At 40.8% G+C, this 19,039-nt stretch overlaps 1 protein-coding gene across 7 annotated transcripts in view; it reads right to left on the reverse strand.

Annotated features, from left to right (window-relative positions):
• PPP4R1 (protein phosphatase 4 regulatory subunit 1) overlaps positions 1-18,575 on the reverse strand; it is a 40,075-nt gene extending 21,500 nt beyond the window's left edge. Inside the window, exons 1-4 of one of the 7 annotated variants that reach the window (XM_044426319.1) lie at positions 18,409-18,575; positions 17,880-17,924; positions 3,828-3,912; positions 905-1,011 (exon numbers count right to left, since the gene is read on the reverse strand). In XM_044426319.1, coding sequence (XP_044282254.1) covers positions 905-1,011; positions 3,828-3,912; positions 17,880-17,924; positions 18,409-18,415 — 244 coding nt within the window. In that variant the 5' untranslated portion in view covers positions 18,416-18,575. Of the gene's footprint in view, positions 1-904; positions 1,012-2,428; positions 2,957-3,827; positions 3,964-17,494; positions 17,514-17,686; positions 17,734-17,808; positions 17,925-18,408 lie in introns of those variants that run through there. The other 6 variants (XM_044426317.1, XM_044426320.1, XM_044426322.1 and 3 more) reach the window with 6 other exon arrangements.
• Between the last annotated feature and the right edge of the window lie 464 nt (positions 18,576-19,039).

A 19,039-nucleotide genomic window follows, 5' to 3' on the forward strand; every position in this document is an offset into this window, starting at 1 on the left:
TCAAATGCTGGGAGTGGGGCAAACGAAGGGCCTCTGAGAATGATCTTAGTGTTCATGCATGCTTCCTGTGGAGAAGACAATTCTTTAGGTACGCAGATTGATGTTGTTTGGAATTTAAAGGCAAGAGCAAGAATAGGAGGTTAGAGCAGTGGGGTTAAGCACTGGAGAAATAGGTTCTGAGTGCCCAGGTATTAGTGGATGTATTCGGACATGCCATTTCTGCATAGGCAGCTTGCCCATAGAGTGCACTATACTAATCTAATCTGGTTAAGCCTGCCCAAGCTATCTCTATTTACAACAGGTCACAGCTGGCACACCACAAGCTGGCAACTGGTGGAAAGTGATTCATGCTATGACGTCCATTTGGGCACCCAATGATAAACAGCTGGATCTAAGTGAAATGTTAAACCTCCTCCTTTGAGTACAAGTGAGTACAAAGTCATCTATACCTCCCAGTGAAGAACCTCCTGCCAACAGCACTCCCAACTTATTTGGATCCAATTTCATCTCTCTTTTACACCCATTCATTTATATATTTATCTTTATTTAATAAACATCTTAACCAGCTTCCATGACTGCAGTCTTCCCAAGGTGGCCTACAATATTAAAATTCTGTGTCAATGTAACAAGTTGATAGCTCATTTTTCCTTTATGCTGACTACCTTCACTACTATGAATTCAGTTTTATGAGTCGTGATCCTGCAGCATGTGTAAAGTCACAACTGTTTCCTTGAAAGAATTACTGGGTGGTATTGCTAACTATGCTCAATCAAAAACATGACTTCTACTTCCATCTAATACGCTATTTTAATTTGGGTTTTTTCTCCTCCCTATAAGCATTCTAATTCTCCCTTCAACTGCCCTCTTATTCCATCACCCCACAGAGAATGATCATACTACATACCTGAATCATCTGCTAGCCTGCTGACTCTTTCCAGTACAGCAATACAATCTCGCTCATCATCACTCACTTCTTTCAAAGTGTCCAACAAACTTCGAGCCACCATTTGCCTAGGAAAAAATAAAGTACATTGCAATACTATAGCATTTACATTCTGATAAATAATTTACCTATTCCAAATTAATATATCATAATTATATCCTCCAAAGAAATCAAGTAGTGAATTCTGGCTAATGAATTTCACCCTCGGAAGAACTGTGTCAGACTGTGAGTGAGTGACTTGCTGAAAACTTCATGGCTCTGTACAGCAATATGAGCTTGCTTTTCCCTGTTGATATATTTTGCTGCTTTTATTTTATTATTATTTTGCTACTGATAGGACAGAAACTGGTCTAAATAAATTTAATATTTAGCATTAGAAATTTAGAACAGCATTTTAGATTAATATAAATGGAGAAGTTTCTAGCATTATACTCCTGCAGTGATATATAAAAATTCTAAATACAAAAGCAGACTATTTCCCTTGGAATTCAGTGGCTAACAGCACAATCCAATATGACTGCACAGAACCCTCTGAATTTAGAAGATCATAGAATAGTATTGTTTGAAGGGGCTATCAGGCCATCAGCTCCAACCCGTTTCAGACTTCAAGTTAAACCTTCCCTCTCAGAAGGCTGTGAAGTTGCATCTTGAATGCCTCTTGTGTGAGAGAGCCTACAACCTCCCTTAGTAATTTGTTCTATTGTTGTATTGCTCTAACAGGCAGAAAATTTTTTGGCATCTTGCCAGAATTTGGCTTCCTGTAAATTGAGCCTGTTATTCTGTGTCTTGTACTCTGGGATGGCCAAGAACACAAGCTGGCCTGCCTCTTTGCAACAACCTTTCAAGTGCTTGGAGAATGCTATCCTATCTCTCCTCAGTCTTCTCTTCTCAAGGCTAAACATACCCAGTTCTTTCAATCTCTCCTCACAGACTTTGTTTTCAATCCCTGGATCATATGTCTTGCTCTCCTTCGAACCCTTTCCAGCTTGTCTCCATCTTCCTTAAATTGTGGTGCTCAGAACAGGCCACAATATTCCGATGAGGCCTATCCAGTGCTGAGTAAAGGGGAACTCGTATTTCACTAGATGTGGAAGTGATATTTCTATTAAGGCAGCCTAAAATAGCAATTGCCCCTTTTGGAGCCACATCACATTATTGACTCATGTTCTGCTTGTGATCTACAACAATTCCAAGATCATCTTCTCATTTGCAGTATTGTTGAGCCGAGTATTCTCTGTCTTGTAACAATGCATTTGGTTTCTTTTTCCAAGGGGCAGACCTTGCCATTTGTCCTTATTGAATTTCATTCTGTTGTTTCAGTCCAGCGTTCCAGGCTATTAAGATCACCTTGAATCTTTCTGTCTTCCAGGGTATTAGCTATCCCACCCAGTTTTGTGTCATCTGCAGATTTGATGATCATTTCCTGCACTTCCTCACCCAAATCATGAATAAAAATGTTGAGGAACATTGGGTCCAGGACTGTACCTTGCAGTACCCCACTTTTTTTCGCTCCCCAGTTTGAGAAGGTGCCATTGATGAGCACTCTTTGAGTCTGATTCTGTAGAAAATTGTGGATCCACCTGATAGTTGTTCCATCCATCCACTAATCAGGATATTATGGGGCACTTTGTCAAAAGCTTCACTGAAGTCAAGATAGATTATGTCCCCAGCGTTCCCACAGTTCATCAGGAAGGTTATCCATTCAAAAAATAAAATCAGATTAGTCTGGTAGGAATAGTTCTTGAGAAATCCATGTTAGCATCTAGTAATTACTGCATTGTTTTCAAGGTATTTGCATGATCTACTTCATGATTTGCTCCAGAATTTTCCCAGGAACTGGTGTCAGACTGATTGGTCTGTAATTCTCAGGTTCTGTTTTTCCTTTCTTAAAGATAGAGACAATATTAGCCCTTCTCCATTCATCTGGCACTTTGATTTCTCAAAGATAAGGACAGTGATTCTGAGAGATTATAAGGATGGAAGGAGTAGGGAGGCAAAAGTAGCTTCTGCGCTTCTCCTACTCTGCAAAACATTTACCTGATTTTGGCCATTTTGACTCTTTCGTGCCTATTCTCAAGAACAATAGGATAAAGTACTGCCAGGATACATTGTACGGTGCAATCATGCTCCAGAGGAGCTTTCCTCCCTTTCCTGCCCCCCTAGAATCCCCCCCCACCCCAGTGCTGGCTCTGAGGTCAGTCTTATGACCTTGGGCCTACAGCCAGTGTTGAAAGTGTCATACCAGCTAGAGGGTGGAGGGAATTTGCCTCAAGGTCAGAGTCCCAGCCTTGGAATACATTTCTGTGGGCAGTGCTGGAATTCCCAATTCCTCCTATGGCCAGCAGCTACAGGACTCACCCTAAAGTGGTGTTTATAGTGTATCTTCCAGGTGGCAGGCTAATCCTTGAAATTTATGAATGTTACAGACTAGTGCTGCGTATCCATAAAAAATGTAGCAGCTGAAGAGACCACTCATTTTTAATCATGTGCACCTACAACATACTCATATTAGGAAAAGAAAAGAACTGTAGCTCCTCAAATATTACTATACTATAAGGATGGCTCGGGAATGCTGTATGTTTTAGTGCCTTTTCTGTCTAAACACCCTTAGGATTGAGCTCTTAGTATGAATACAATACAAATATGTAACACACATCTTCTTACAAAATGACATGCGAAGTAGACCTTGATAAGGGCAGGCAATCTATTGAACATAAACAGTGGATTGCTGTTATGATTTTAAATGCTCTTGCAAAATTTTTAAAATGTATTTTTCTTACATGCAGTAATTAAATAAATTTTAAAATACCACCTTATAAGACAGGAATTCCTCAGACTTAAGTATTATTCAGAATTAAGAATTATTCAGGCTTAAGTACAATACCTATTAAAAATATTCTCGCTTGCAGCGTACTTGTCCAATCTTCCCAGAGGTGTCAACATTTCATCTTGTGAGACAAAGTCCAGGGCTGAAGGTATAATAATCACATCAGACTCTGAGCTGTAGTCATCCACACCAACTATCAGAGACATCAGAAATATTCCTTATAATCACATTTCTGTATCTTGAAATAGAAGGATGCCTAATGCTGATAAAGGCGTATGAAATAAAGAACCTTGTGTTCTTTTACAATACTTCCCCTTTTAAAGTAAGCTTTTATGCAATTCAGTAATTGTTTGAAAGTTGTATTCATTTTCTTGTAATTTCCCAAATCTCAAGTATTTTGCAAAAATTACAGCAAGTACACAACTTTTCCATTAGTAGACATTAAATAACCATTAATTTCCTACTGGTTCTTCAGCCAACAATCTTTGAAACCATTTCAACTCATACTAAAGAATTCTATACATAAACATATGATTTCCTAAACTGATAAAGATCTACAAGCATGGACATGTAGTTTCAACCAAACCCAAATTACACCCTGTAGGAAAGCATATATCAAAACACTAACTGGTCTCTTTTACACATGAAGCATGCTACTGAAGATCAATACTAGTGCCAGCTATGGAGAGCAGCTTCACACTTCATATGGCAAAAAAGAGTTGTTGCAAATATCTTGGTGTTTCCCACAGCAACAGGTAAAATGAGGACAACATATCTTGATTTGTCTGGGATTCCTCAACATACATAGGTTGTTCTTTAAGTATTTAGTGCATCATCCTCACTTTGCCTATTCGCTGGGGGAAAATGCTCATATAACACCAGAGGACCTGCTGGAAATGCATCTGCTAAATTAAGCTTGGAGCTGCTATTAGTGGTCCCAGTAATGAAATTACTCACAGGAAACAGCTTAATTATATAAATATGAACTAGTATCTCTATGGAAAATGCTTTTCCTAAAAAGATGTAGGAAAACTAACTGCCAACATGAGATGATTTTAACTTTTTAATTACCCCCCCTCCCCAAATCTATTGACTATTGTGATTTATGCCACTTGGCCATTTCCTGGAGCTTTCAACAAAATTAGTATTTAACCAATTCTGCTATCCCACTAATAATTCAGTAACTAAATGAAATATCTTGCCTTTTACTCATTATGCCAAACACATTCACTATTAATGGCTAACATTATTCCAAGTCTTCCCCCTAAATATTCACAGAATACTGATACAAACTCTACACTGAAATTTCCTCAAAAAAATCAGAGAAAACATTGGAGCACCTTTCCCAACCTGCTGCACTCCAGTGGTGTCCAACTACAAGTCCCATTATGCTGGCTGGGAATGACAGAAATTTAGTCAAACATACCTGGAGAGCACTAGGTTGAGGAAACTTGCAACAGAGATCTATCCAGTTTTTCCACAGGATGAATGTACAAGAAATTAGCAGTATGCACTAAGTGTTTGAACCTAAATTTTATTTTCATGTGCCTATTCAAATCCCATGCCTCATCACACGAGATCTCAGGGTGGGTGGCAACCATCACATGAACAGTGATAGAATTTAAAAACAGAAACATAATACCCAATTACCCAAAGGAGTTCTTGGGGGGTAGTTTTCAGTTGGTACCAAAACTGTATAGGAAAAGCTAACTGAAAGAAAGGAGGGGGTGTAAGTGAATTTCTCAACAGGGCTGCCATTACTGAAAAGACCCTTCAATGAGTTATAGGTTTAAAAAACAACTCCCCACAGCTGTCCTCAAACTCCAGAGACAGGATTATTTGGGGAGAAAGACATTCCTTCAGGCATTCAGGACCAAAAGAGTTCAAGAGCTTTGAAGTTTAATCCTATCACCTTGAATTGGACCCAGTAACTAAGAGACAACCAATGTTGGTCTTTTAAAGAACAATGTGATATGGCTCCTGGCCTACATGCCCACTGATAGTGATGCAACTCTATTCTGGATAGTCTATTAGGGCAGCCCAATGCAGAGTGAGTTGCAGTAATCTATGAGTCGGGGGAAAATCTGATTGTAAGGAAAAGCATCAAATCTGCAGGGTCTGAGCCCATTCCCATGCGAAGAGACACAGTCCCAAATAATTTATTATTATTGGCACTTCCAGTATTTAACTGAATAGGTTGCATTATTTTTAATGCAAGACGGATTTTCACTGTAAAGATGCCAATGAATAGATTAATGGTGCCTTACTTTCCTAGAGAATCTTGGCTAACTGCAGCTTCCAGTTTAATACAGGAAGTTCTAGCTTCATCGCCAGCCTTTATAGATCTCTGTATTCTTTACTGCTCAGCTGGCAGTCATTTCTTCCCACAAGATATCTGGCCCTAAGGAATTCCCTAGTGGCTGCACAACAATGACATTGAGTTCACTCATTTTTGGTACATGACCCTTCATGCAAATTGCTGTACTATGACTATGTAAAAAACATATATGTGGGCAAAAAGGCAACAATCTATTCCTCTTCTCCTTACACTCAACCAAGTGGATAACAACATCACTCGAGCTGCCAGAAAAGTGTTGTTAGTCGCGAAGTCATGTCCGACCCATCGCGACCCCATGGACAACAGACCTTCCTGTTCTCCCAGAGTCCACCCAAGCTCACACCAACTGCTTCAGTGACTCCATCTGGCCACCTCATTCTCTGGCATCCCCTTCTTCTTTTGCCATCTAATGTTCCCAGCATTAGGCTCTTCTCCAGGGAGTCCTTCCTTCTCATTAGGTGGTCAAAGTATTTGAGTTTCATCTTCACTATCTGGCCTTCTAAAGAGCAGTCAGGGTTGATCTCCTCTAGGACTGACCGGTTTGATCACCTCGCTGTCTAAGGGACTCGCAGGAGTTTCCTCCAGCACCACAATTCAAAGGCCTCAATCCTTTTGCGCTCAGCCTTCCTTATGATCCAGCTTTCACAGCCATGGATTGCAACTGGGAAAACCACAGCCTTGACTATACACACTTTTGTTGGCAGGGTGATGTCTCTGATTTTTAGTATGCTGTCTCAATTTGCCATAGCTTTCCTCCCCAGGAGCAAGCATCTTTTAATTTCTTGGCTGCAGTCCCCGTATGCGGTGATCTCAGAGCCCAGGAAAATAAAATCTGTCACTACCTCCATTTCTTCCCCATCTATTTGCCAGGAAGTGAGAGGACCGGATGCCATGATCTTAGTTTTCTTAATGTTGAGTTTCAAGCCAACTTTTGCGCTCTCCTCCTTCACCCGCATCAAGAGGCTCTTTAGTTCCTCTTCACTTTCTGCCATGAGAGTGGTATCATCTGCAGATCTGAGGTTATTGATATTTCTCCCAGCAATCTTAATTCCAACTGGTGATTCATCTAGGCCCACCTTTCTCATGATGTGTTCTGCATATAAGTTAAATAGGCAGGGCGACAGTATACAGCCTTGCCGAACTCCTTTCTCAATTTTGAACCCATCAGTGGTTCCGTGTCCAGTTCTCACTGTTGCTTCTTGACCCGCATATAGGTTTCTCAAGAGACAAATAAGATGGTCAGGTACTCCCATCTCTTTAAGAACTTGCCACAATTTGCTGTGATCCACACAATCAAAGGCTTTAGCATAGTCAATGAAGCAGAAGTAGATGTTTTTCTGGAACTCCCTAGCTTTCTCCATGATCCAGCGTATGTTGGCAATTTGATCTCTAGTTCCTCTCCCTCTTCAAAATCCTGCCTGTACTTCTGGTAGTTCTTGGTCCACATACTGCTGGAGCCTAGCTTGTAGAATTTTGAGCATAACTTTGCTAGCATGTGAAATGAGTGCAATGGTGCGGGAGTTGAACATTCTTTGGCATTGCCCTTCTTTGGGATCGGAATGTAAACTGACCTTTTCCAATCCTGTGGCCACTGTTGAGTTTTCCAAATTTGCTGGCATATTGAGTGTAGCACTTTTACTGCATCGTCTTTTAGGATTTTGAATAGCTCAACTGGAATACTGTCGCCTCCACTAGATTTGTTGTTGCTCAGACTTGCTAAGGCCCATTTGACTTCACATTCCAGGATGTCTGGCTCGAGGTCAGTGACCACCCCATCGTGGTTATCAGGGACGTTAAGCTCTTTCTTGTATAGTTCTTCTGTGTAATCTTGCCACCTCTTCTTAACCTCTTCTGCCTCTGTTAGGTCCCTGCCATTTTGGTCCTTTATCATGCCCATCTTTGCATGAAATGTTCCCTTTGTATCTCCAATTTTCTTGAAAAGATCTCTGGTCCTCCCTATCCTATTGTTTTCTTCTATTTCTTTGCACTGTTCATTTAAGAAGGCATTCTTATCTCTTCTAGCTGTTCTCTGGCGTTCTGCATTCAATTGTTTGTATCTTTCTCTTTCTCCCTTGCCTTTCGCTTCCCTTCTTTCCTCAGCTATTTGTAAAGCTTCCTCAGACAGCCATTTTGCTTTCTTGCATTTCTTTTTCTTTGGGATGGTTTTAGTTGCTGCCTCTTGTACAATGTTGCGAACCTCCGTCCATAGTTCTTCAGGCACTCTGTCTATCAGATTCCTTAAATCTATTTGTCACCTCTACTGTATATTCATCAGGGATATGATTTAGGTCATACCTGAGTGGCTTAGTGCTTTTCCCTACTTTCAACTTAAGCCTAAATTTTGCAACCAGAAGCTCATGATCTGAGCCACAGTCAGCTCCTGGTCTAGTTTTTACTACTAGTACTACTAGTACTAGTACTAGCCCTCTGCTCTTCCCCAGTAGCATATTGGACATCTCCTGACCTGAGGGGCTCATCTTCTGGCGTCATATCTTTTTGCTTTTGGTATTGTCCATGGGGTTTTCATGGCAAAGATACTGGAGTGGGTTGCTATTTCCTTCTCCAGTGGATCACATTTTGTCAGAGCTCTCTGCTATGACCTGTTCGTCTTGGGTGACCCTCAATGAAGCTCATAGCTTCATTGAGCTACGCAAGCCCCTTCGCCACGACAAGGCAGTGATCCATGAAGGAGCAGAAAAGTGTAACCACTCCAATATAAAACACATGCCTATAAATCAAGGAAAGTCGAAGATATTAATAATTTCACCTATAACCAACAGCTAAAATCCATTGAAGGGGGAAAGAATCACTCCTCTTAAACTGTAAAGATTCAAGCATGGTTACATATGTAAAAAACAAACACAGTATTATGGACGTTTTTAGCACCAGAGATGCAGTTATGATGCACAGCGCAGATAAGAAGTCCAGATGGCAATGAAACCCATTACCTAGGGAGGTCATGTGCGCTTCTACTTTGGTGGCATTCAAGAGGCAGCTGGACAGCCATCTTTCAAGGATGCTTAACTTGCAGTGGGTTGAGCCCTGTGGAGAGAGTTGGATCTGATGGCCTTATAAGCCCTTCCAACTCTACTATTCTATGATTCTACATGTACTGTAGATAAAACACAAACAATTCGTCTTAGTTGTATTTATTCTGCAATCAAGATGATGTCTTAGAGAGCTACAGAAGTAACAGCCCATCACTTCTAAGGAGCTTACAATCAGAAATAAACTGGAGAAAATATCAGGTAAAGCTAGTAACAGGGGGTAGGGTATTAAGGGAGAATCAAAGTGCTCACAGAAAAGGTACACTTTGAGAAGGGATTTGAAAGAAGGAAAAGAGGTTGCAGCTCATACTAATTCAGGGAATGGATTCCATGTGCAGGAGGCGGCATGGAATAAGTGACTTATCATTTAAGAGAGTAGGTCACCTTGAGTCAGCAGAAGGTGATACAGCTGGAATAACAAAGATCAACAGCAGAGATGTAATAAGAGCCAACAAGAAGATATGGTACAAGAAAAATACAGTGGCATGAACTATGGGCATCTTTACAGTTAAGGCAGAGTTTAAGAGAAAGGAAATGATCTGAGGAGGAGCATCATGTGATCAAAGCTGAATTAATTATCTCCGAAGATGAGAGGGTGGATATGAGAGAAGCCTGGAGATGGTCAAGGCAAGAGATGACTAGTGCAGAAAACAGACTTTTAGAGAGTCTTCAGAAGTGTTGCATACTGAGAAATGGTATACGCTTGGCAACTGATGGAAAATGGAGGGCAAGTGAAAGAGCAGAACCAAGAGCAAATGGCACTATTAGATAATTTGACATGCTGAATTTGAGAAATAAGGATTTCAAATGAACTTATCAAATAGTAAGGTGAAGATGCAGACCTAGAAGACTAGTTTATTTTGGGCAGGTGGCTCCTATATTATAGTCCTTATTCCAGTATATACAGAATCTAAAATCTTTTGGCTACTGCATTTGGAATATTACACACCTCATGGATCAGAAAGGGGGTCTGTTTTCCACAGTGGTCAACCTAAACTTGTGGCTAGCACCACATCTGAAGAAATGAATTCCAAAGTTAATGTACATATGGAGTGAAAAAATACCCCTCTTCATTTATCCTGACTTTCCTACCATTCAGGTTTACTGGATGACTCTTGATTCTAGTCCATTGTATATATTTTTTAGAAGTCTAATATGTATTGCTGATATCTAAACCAAAAAGTCCTACATGTTGAAACTTTTTACAGGAGAATTGCTCCAGGTCCTTGTTAATTTTTCAGCTCTTAAGTATATATTTTTAGGTGCCATGACCAGAACTCTACACAATGAGCTGGTTATGACATGCTCTGTTTAATTCATAGCACCATTTTACATATACAACCTCCAACTGGGGGGTTATCCAAACTTGATCATGAGGGTTGAGAGCCTTCATTTTGTTGTAGGGCTATGTGAGGTTTGTTTAACCCTCATATAATCCAATTGCTAGATTCAGAAACAATAGCCTTCCCCCAGTCAGGGGTTTCTTATTTAGAAAGGCAGCTGGCATGCACCACAGCTCGGTTAATTTGATGCTGATGGTCTTCCACATCATGCAGACTAGCCCAGTATGGCAAGTATGGCTACCCCATGAACACAAGGGGATTTCTATTAGCATATTTGTGCCACTGAACCATCACAGTGATTTGCACTTGAAAAATGTTCACTGTTGTATTTTCCTACAGTTTCCCCTCATTTTATGATGTTTTCAGAGTGTTTATGTTTCCTTCTAAATATCTAACATAAGGAAAGTATATGTTAGTGAGTTGTTAATTATTTAAAATTTACAAGTATGCCAATAAAAATAATTTCCAAATAAAGTTTTACATTTGTTTGAATTTAACATAAACCACAGTAAGGTTTATTTATTATTTATTATTTTTTCCAACATCAAACACTTCATTTCAAGTGCTTTTGATTACTGAAAAAAGAATTTTCAGATATTTAGACAGAAAGATTACATACTTTAGTTTGTTCATCGCAAACAAGTTAGACACTGTTAAATCAGATCTCTATTGATTCACAGTAGCAGGGGGGGGGTTGCCCAGAAAACTCCCATCACTGATAAATCATTATGTTTGGAAGATGACAGCTGAGGGCACTTTTTAGCATCTGTGCTAGTGCTATGAGAACTAATTAAAGTTGCAACCCTATACATATGTACTTGGAAGTAAGTCCCAAAAGGTTCAATGGGTGTTGCTCCAAAATTAGTGGTTCTTGGGTTGTGGCATCAGCTGCTTTATACATAGCCAGACAACTACTCCATCTAGCTCACTATTCTTTATTCTCTATAGGCAGATACTATCTTGAGGCTCAGACAGGTAGAGATGGTAGGGTAGAACATGGGAATTCTGGAAAGCAAACACATGAGTTCTTCCACTAAGCTATAAGCATTTTCCAATAGAATTTGCTTTTCCTTAAACCCACAAGAACACCAACCTCTTGATTATTAAGTGATACTAAGTACTTTTTATCTGAAACTTTACTGTGCAGTTTTCTGAATAATTTATGCATATTAGCCACTATCTTGAAGGCAACACAAAAGAGGGAACACATTAGAACTCATGACTTTGCACAGAGATTTTCCTGACTGAAGCTAACAGCTGGCTTTCTTGCACTGCACCAGTTTCTCAGTTCTGCTCATGAATACAGGAGAGCTAATTCAACAGAGTATTCTCTGGAAAGTACGGAATATATGTGCAGATTGCTTCTTCAGGAACCCTGAGGACCCCAGCATCATCTAGTAAATAGTAGAGTATGCACTAATTTATATCCTGAACTGCAGTCTATGCCTTTTTAGTGTATTTTCTTTGTTAGTTTAAGTATGCTCTGATAAGCCCTGAGCTTTCCAAGGCTTTTCCAGGGCTTTTATTCATAGGATGAATAAAAATTTAAAAACAACAACAACGTATTAACAACAATTCTACTAGTCTGCACTACTAAGAAATGCATACAGTTTTAAAGTGCTAAAAATTCAGCAACAAACATGATCTATTTGTATGGATGAGTTCAATTCTTAGCCACCTGCCATCAATAGGATACACTTCTACCATGCTAATTGTATTAACTTAGTTCACCATTCTGCCTAGCAAAGAGTCTCTACACATCCCTCTTACAAAAGCAGTGCTTGTAGCAAGTAACCCCCCTCCCCCCGCCACACACCCCTTCCATTGTAGCATCCTCTTTGTGCACTGTCCATGGAAAGAAGAAAACTGTCATTCCCCAACCAAGCCCCTTCACACAGACGAATGAATCTTCATGCTTCCGTATTTTACACTATAATAGCTCTACAATGATAACTGATTTTGTTGTTGTTACTGATGATACACATATCACAATGGCATCACTGGGGTCACTGATAAGGGCTTTTTGGCATTATCATAAACTGCTAACAGCCTTCCAACTCTCTGACTCTGGGCCAACTAAAGTCATTCACAAAAATCTTTGGCAAAAAAAAGTATTTTAGAAAAGGGAAACATATTAAACTAATATAGAGTCCTACATTTTCACTGCTATATGATTCTACATTAAAATACTAGTGCGTTAGAGACAATCAACATGAAGAATGGACTTAATGCATAAAACTGAACAGTCCAAAGTTCTAATGAAGATTTTGCAGGTAACTATACCTAGAAGGTCAGAACATGTGTGCATCCTTACTAAATTTCTCAAATTAGTGTAGAAATCTGAACATACTAGAAGTAATATATTAGTTTGCAGTTCTTTTGTTCTTTTTTTCTACACAAAGATGTAGGGGATGTTTATGCTATCATGTTATTAGGTCTTAAAGCACATACAAGTAACACTATTTTCCAAGCAAAGCTTGAAATTTGTTTGAAAATTACATTCAAACCATAGGATTTTTTATGCAATCAAATATTTTAGTGTAATTATTTTGACTAAAGAAACTTGTTTGAGATTCTTACATAGCAAGAAAAAATAAGAGACAATCCTAAGGGATTGACAATATATAGACTCTAAGATCAAAGTCCTGTCCTTCCTAAGTCCAGGTAGGCAGCATGAGGGATGAAGGAGCCATTTTCCCCTCCCGGGCCTGCTTTTTAATTTGTAGCTAGACAAATGGGCTCTTGGCCCATCTATTTGATCTGCTTCTCAATGGGCAAGGAGGGGAATGGAGAGAGGGATTCTCTTCCTCTCCAGTAAGTTGGTCTCTGATTGTGGCATAAGCTGCTTTATCCATAGACAGACCACGGGTCCATTTAGGTCTCCTACCCCATCTACCATCCTGTCCTTGATTTCACCTTCCAATTCTCTTCTTGCACTGCTTCCTGTGTGGGTGAGAAAAGGTGAGGAGAATCTGCACTTGGATTTCCCTCACTAGATTTGTAGCTGTGCTCAGGGAAGAAAAGTCTCATCATCCTGTGGCCCATGGAGTACCATCCCTGGACCACAAGATTACTATATCCAAGGGCTTTTTTTGTTTCATTTGATAAAATAAGTAAATATACTATATCATAACCAAATTTAGAGCAGTGATCTGCTTCTGCTTATTATTATTTTGCAATTCCACATGATCCAACAAACATAGACTATGTTAAGCACCAATTCTTTATTACCGTAAGTACATCATAATAGTGATGTAAATATGAAGGAAAACAAGGAAGCATGTGTCTGTTCTTGTTAAAGGATGGATTTTAATTACACAGCTTTCAACAAACATCATAAGAAAAAACAGTGGAGTTATACTATATTGTTCTATGAAGGTCTAATTTTCTCAATTATTTCTATTGCACTGTGCTTTTAAATTAAGTCTGAAAATCTAGCTGATTTTGTCTGAAAATACAGCTGGGGACATTGCTGGACTTCCCTTAAATAATTTAATAATCTCTTAATGATTCTAACGTATGAGAAATTACTCAGGAGACAATGAAAGTACCATCCACACTCTACTGGGAATTTACTTGCAGATTTAAAAATTAGTTCCACAGATTTTAAGAAGTTCCTTTGTGACTAGCTCTGAAATCAAGTGTTCTCCAAGCTGTCACACAGGTATTTATTTATAACTGGACTGAAACCACCTCATTTGATTTCAGTGACTGCAAGCAGATCCAGAGGGTAGTCCACATGTAAGCACAGCAAAATACAATGTAACTGGCATGCTTCAGGCAGAGTTCTGTTCCTCATGGTTTTCCATGGTCTGCCACTTCAAACTAAAATACCGCTTTCATTTACTCAGATGCTAAAGCACGTGAAATCTCTCTTCTGTTCTCCTAGTTAATACCTGTGGAGACGGCCATATTAAGTGGTATTTCAGAATCCTGAGACAGATTTTGCTGTGCACTCTTAGCTTCCTCAGCACAGACAAAGGGTTAAATCCAAAACTGTGTAAATAGACTATGGCTTACAGAACAGCACTTCACCTTGTAGGGATGGTCACCAATTTGGACAGCTTTTAAAAACATTAGACAAATTTATGGAGGACAGGCCTATTAATTGCTGTGGTCATAATGGTTATATGTTACCTCCAGGATAAGAGGCAGCATGCCTGCATACAGCAGACACTGAACAACTACATGAACAGAATGGGGGACTAGATGGAGCCTTTATCTGATCCAACACAGTGCTTCTTGCATTCTTGCTCTCCTCCTCACTGCAGCTCCCACCGATACCCGCAGAGCAGAATTGAGGGATGGGAGGGGGCTGTGGAGGAGTGGAGGACTCTGTTTCATCAGTGGTTTCTGTTCTACTGGTGGGCAGCTAGCTTTGAATCCAAACAAAATGCTATTATTTGCACTTGTTTTCTATCTGATCTCACTTTATGCTCTGTATGTATCCCAGGAATAACAACTTGTCCATGCAAGTAAAGAAAAGTATATAGGCTATCCAAACAAACAAGCTGGAAAAGCACACTGGGCAAACTGAGGGTGAAACTCAGCTATAAGAGAGACAGCAAAGCATCCATAAATTCTTACCAGAATATATTTATAATATTATACTTATTTTATCTATATTTACATATCAAGAGTGTAAAGCTTAAACTCCAGCATGTCTCATTTCCTTCCATAAAGTATGAACATCCTCTCTTCCATGAATAAACTCAAGAAATGTTGAGTTCTATGATGAAACACTCCCACCAAGAAGTAAAATTTGTCATTTTACTTCTAGAAACAAGTGATTTGGCTTCTTAAAAAACCCTACAAAGAGCAACACTTAATGAAACCCTAAATAGAGGGTTATAACAGAACATTGGCTATTTTACATAGATATAAGTTCATTCACCTTGAAATGTCATCACCTGCCACTTTCAAGTTCCCAGCTGTCAAACTTGAAATAATAATCACAGCTGGATTAAAGTGAGTGTGATAAAGACTGGAAAGTAATATGCAACAAAGCTATACTTTCCTGCATGTGGTCACAAGTGTTCATAAAAATGCTATAAACATATTATGACAGCTTACACAGAAACGTGAGACCTTTGAGAATTTGTGGATATCAAACTGGATTACCATAATTTACTGTATGTAGTTTGTTGCTAATACAACACAGAGAGCTAAATTCAAGCACGCAACAGCTAGCCTCTCTTTAGAGACCAGCTATTACAGGCAATTCAGTCTGCTGGTTTTGTCAGCATCAGGCCCCTATTAAAATCCTCAAAGCCATGAGTACAGATCAGATCTTTTGATGATCCATTTCCCTCTGCAGAAAGGGCCAAGACAGCTGCACTGCTCCAAGAACACACAGGTCACACAGTTCAGGATGAAGCATGTGAGAACAAGAAATAAAGTGTTCTCATTTGAAGAACATTGGCATAAACTAGACTTCAACAGGAAATGAACCTAATACAAAATTCAAACATTCTAATTGCTCATTGAAAGGTGCCCCTATTTAATAAAACTTTCCCACTAATCATCAAGAAAATAAAGGCATCAGAACTCATACAAGAAGTATCACTTATGATCACTAAAAAGAATGAGACACATCCCAATGAATGTCAATTTGTATACAACTGTATAGTGATGAATGCTGCAACTTCATTAGAAGTATTTTAAATCCTTGTAAGAGTTCAGCTTTACAAAAATGATTCATTCCAAAAGCTAACAATTTATTAAGTTTATATTTATCAAATATATTTAGTTTTTCATTCATTTAGGTTCATACTGTTAGTCTCTACAGTTTCTTTTTCTAACAGTTTACACAGTATTCTTAAGATCTGCATGAGCTGTCAGTATTTTTACACTGCTTTAAACAAAAATAAGAACACAATCCTATGCATGTTTAGACCAAAAAGAAAAAGAAAAAAGCCTACAATTCACCTAGCTAGCACAGTGGGGAGTTGTAGGACTTTTTCTTCCATCTGAACATGCATAGGATTTCACCTTATGCCACTCATATATTACTGGGCTATACTGAATGTCATGCATAGTCCTGCACATACATTCTATTTAGAACATAAACATGCACCACTGCTATAATATATATATCTTACACAGCCTAGTGCTAATTCTAACTGGGAGCAGCTGTCAAAAGTCTTGTATAGAAGCCTTTACTAGTCCAAATTCATTTCAGATTAAAGAAACCAAGGTCAACACCTAAGGTCTCATTTCCAGAAAGCATACATAATCTAATAGAACTGCAGTTTCACCATATTACTTTTTCAGAAAAATATACATCCATCTGTACATTTTTCTGGTATAAAAGAACTGCAACCTAATGTTGTATGAATGGATTTCCAATTTCACAACAGGTTGTTCCCCTGTTCTCCTCAGCAGTCCCCAACCCCATAAAGCATCTTCTCTATAGGAACCCTAACCCTCCAGTGCAAATTTTGCGTGTGTGGGAATTGTCACCTCTGTTTTACTGAGAGAAGCTGTTTCACTGGCAGCAGAACAGGTTAATTGGATGATACCCAAGGTCAAACACACTACCATATCACCAAGCAATTTGGTGTGGGGGCAGGAGTTATTGATCTTCATGAAAAACAATGCATTCTTAATTTTATCCCTCCACCCAAAAATCTATAAAGTCTCATTCAATGGATGTACAAAACCTCAACACAATTAACTTTTAAAAGAATTGAGAACATAATAAATTCCTACATAACGAACTCCCATCGTTACTGATGACAGGTATTTCACATATTTCATTAAGAGAAGTACAATAATACCGATTATATCTCAATAGCATGACACTGTTGTTAAGCTCAAAGCACAACGTGACCTAAATCTCATCATCAGAATAGCAGCAGCAAGGTAATAAGCACAGATAATTCATTCAACTCATGATTTCCCCCATTTCGACTTCGTGGCCTCCAGGAAAAGAAAGAACACAACACACACACACTTATACATCGACACAGAAACAAATAACTTTGCAAGCCATACACATAAATGCCTGTATTTGGGGAAACGCGCAAGGACAGCTGAGCATGGCTGCTTCCTCCCACAATGCAATTCGAGCCTCTTCCACGATTTCAAACCATTTATTCACGGAAACAAAACCAAACGAGAGAGAGACAGGCGCGCTCCTGTCGGTCCTCCCCCCCCCCCCCCGGCTTACGTTATAAAGGCACAGACCCTCATTAAAAGTGATCAGGCTCCCTATCCCTATTTCATTCCCACCCCAGGATACCCCGAGTTTCCGGGTGCGAGTAAGTGGGACCGCCCCTGCCCATCCCATCCTCCACCCCAAGCCGTACTTAGGAAGGGACGGGAAGGGCGCCTCCGTGCGTGTTGGGGGAAGGAAGAGGGAAGCCGCGGGGCTACTCACATCCGTCTACCTCCTCCTGCAGGTCTTCTTGGAGCAGCGACAGATCTAGACAGGAGGAATGAGACAGACAATGTGAACTCCAGCCGGCGGATTCCCCCCGGCCCCTTCCTTCATCAAAGCCACACGAGCGCTTCACGGCTCTGCACCAGCTGAGCGTACAGAAAACACACAGGCACCTCAGACTAGCCCCCTCCTCACATTCACACCCATAGGGGAGAGGGAGAAAGGGGGACGCCTACATCTGGCAACAAATCCCACAAGCCCTTCCTACCGCACATCCACATATAGAACTGCAGGCTACCCATTCACCCCTAAACAAAAATCCCCTCACAACCGCCACTGTAGTTTGCTCGCCACATGCGCGCAGGCACACAGTATGAGAATAGGCGCCCCCACCCCAGATCGTGGAGTTGCTGCGGGGCGCTCGCCGAAGGGCTTCTGGGGGGCTTTTCCTTTGTTTTCAGCGGGTGTCCTGAGGTGTCTCTACCGCGCTGGGACGGGATGGGGGTGGAAGGGAGGTGCTACCTACCCGCCATGTTTCTGCAAACCTCCCCGCCCGACTCCAGGGGCTACATTTAACTCGCAATGGTCGCAGAAGGCGAGGGCTGAGGAAAGGGGATTCGACTGGGGTGGCGGTTGCGGCGGCAGGGCTGAGGCCTTTGGGCCCAGGCAGCGTTTCCGGGCGTCCCCGGGAGAGTCTCACATAGAGCCAGAGAGGGAGGGGTCTGAGCCGGACACACAAACGGCTGCCCCCGCCTCCGCCAGGGAGGGAAAGAGGGTGAGCCTGACACACAGGCGAGCGCAGCTCCCGTGCTTTTGCCCTCTCGCTTTCCTTTGACTCGCTCGAGTCCCAAAAGCCGCCTCCGTCTGGCGCTACCTTGGAAGAGTGGCCCGGCCCGGCCCGGCCCGGCCCGGCCCAGCCCAGCCGAACGGAAGCGGTGAGGCAGAGTGCACAACTTTAGACACGAGGAGAAGCACATTTATGCTCCCACAGCGCGCAGCTGGGAGTAGTTCCGTCTGACCATGACCCTGCATCGCCCCCCAATGCCCACCTCTCTTCCCAAGTTCAGTTTCCACATGCCCACCCTGTTGTGCAGTGGCACTGTTTCACACTTGTGGGTGTTTATGGCGTGGGGGTGGGCGCGTTCAGATCCACATAC

This window comes from Varanus komodoensis, unplaced genomic scaffold, assembly GCF_004798865.1.
Source record: "Varanus komodoensis strain SLA01 unplaced genomic scaffold, ASM479886v1 scaffold17, whole genome shotgun sequence".
Taxonomy (NCBI): domain Eukaryota; kingdom Metazoa; phylum Chordata; class Lepidosauria; order Squamata; family Varanidae; genus Varanus; species Varanus komodoensis.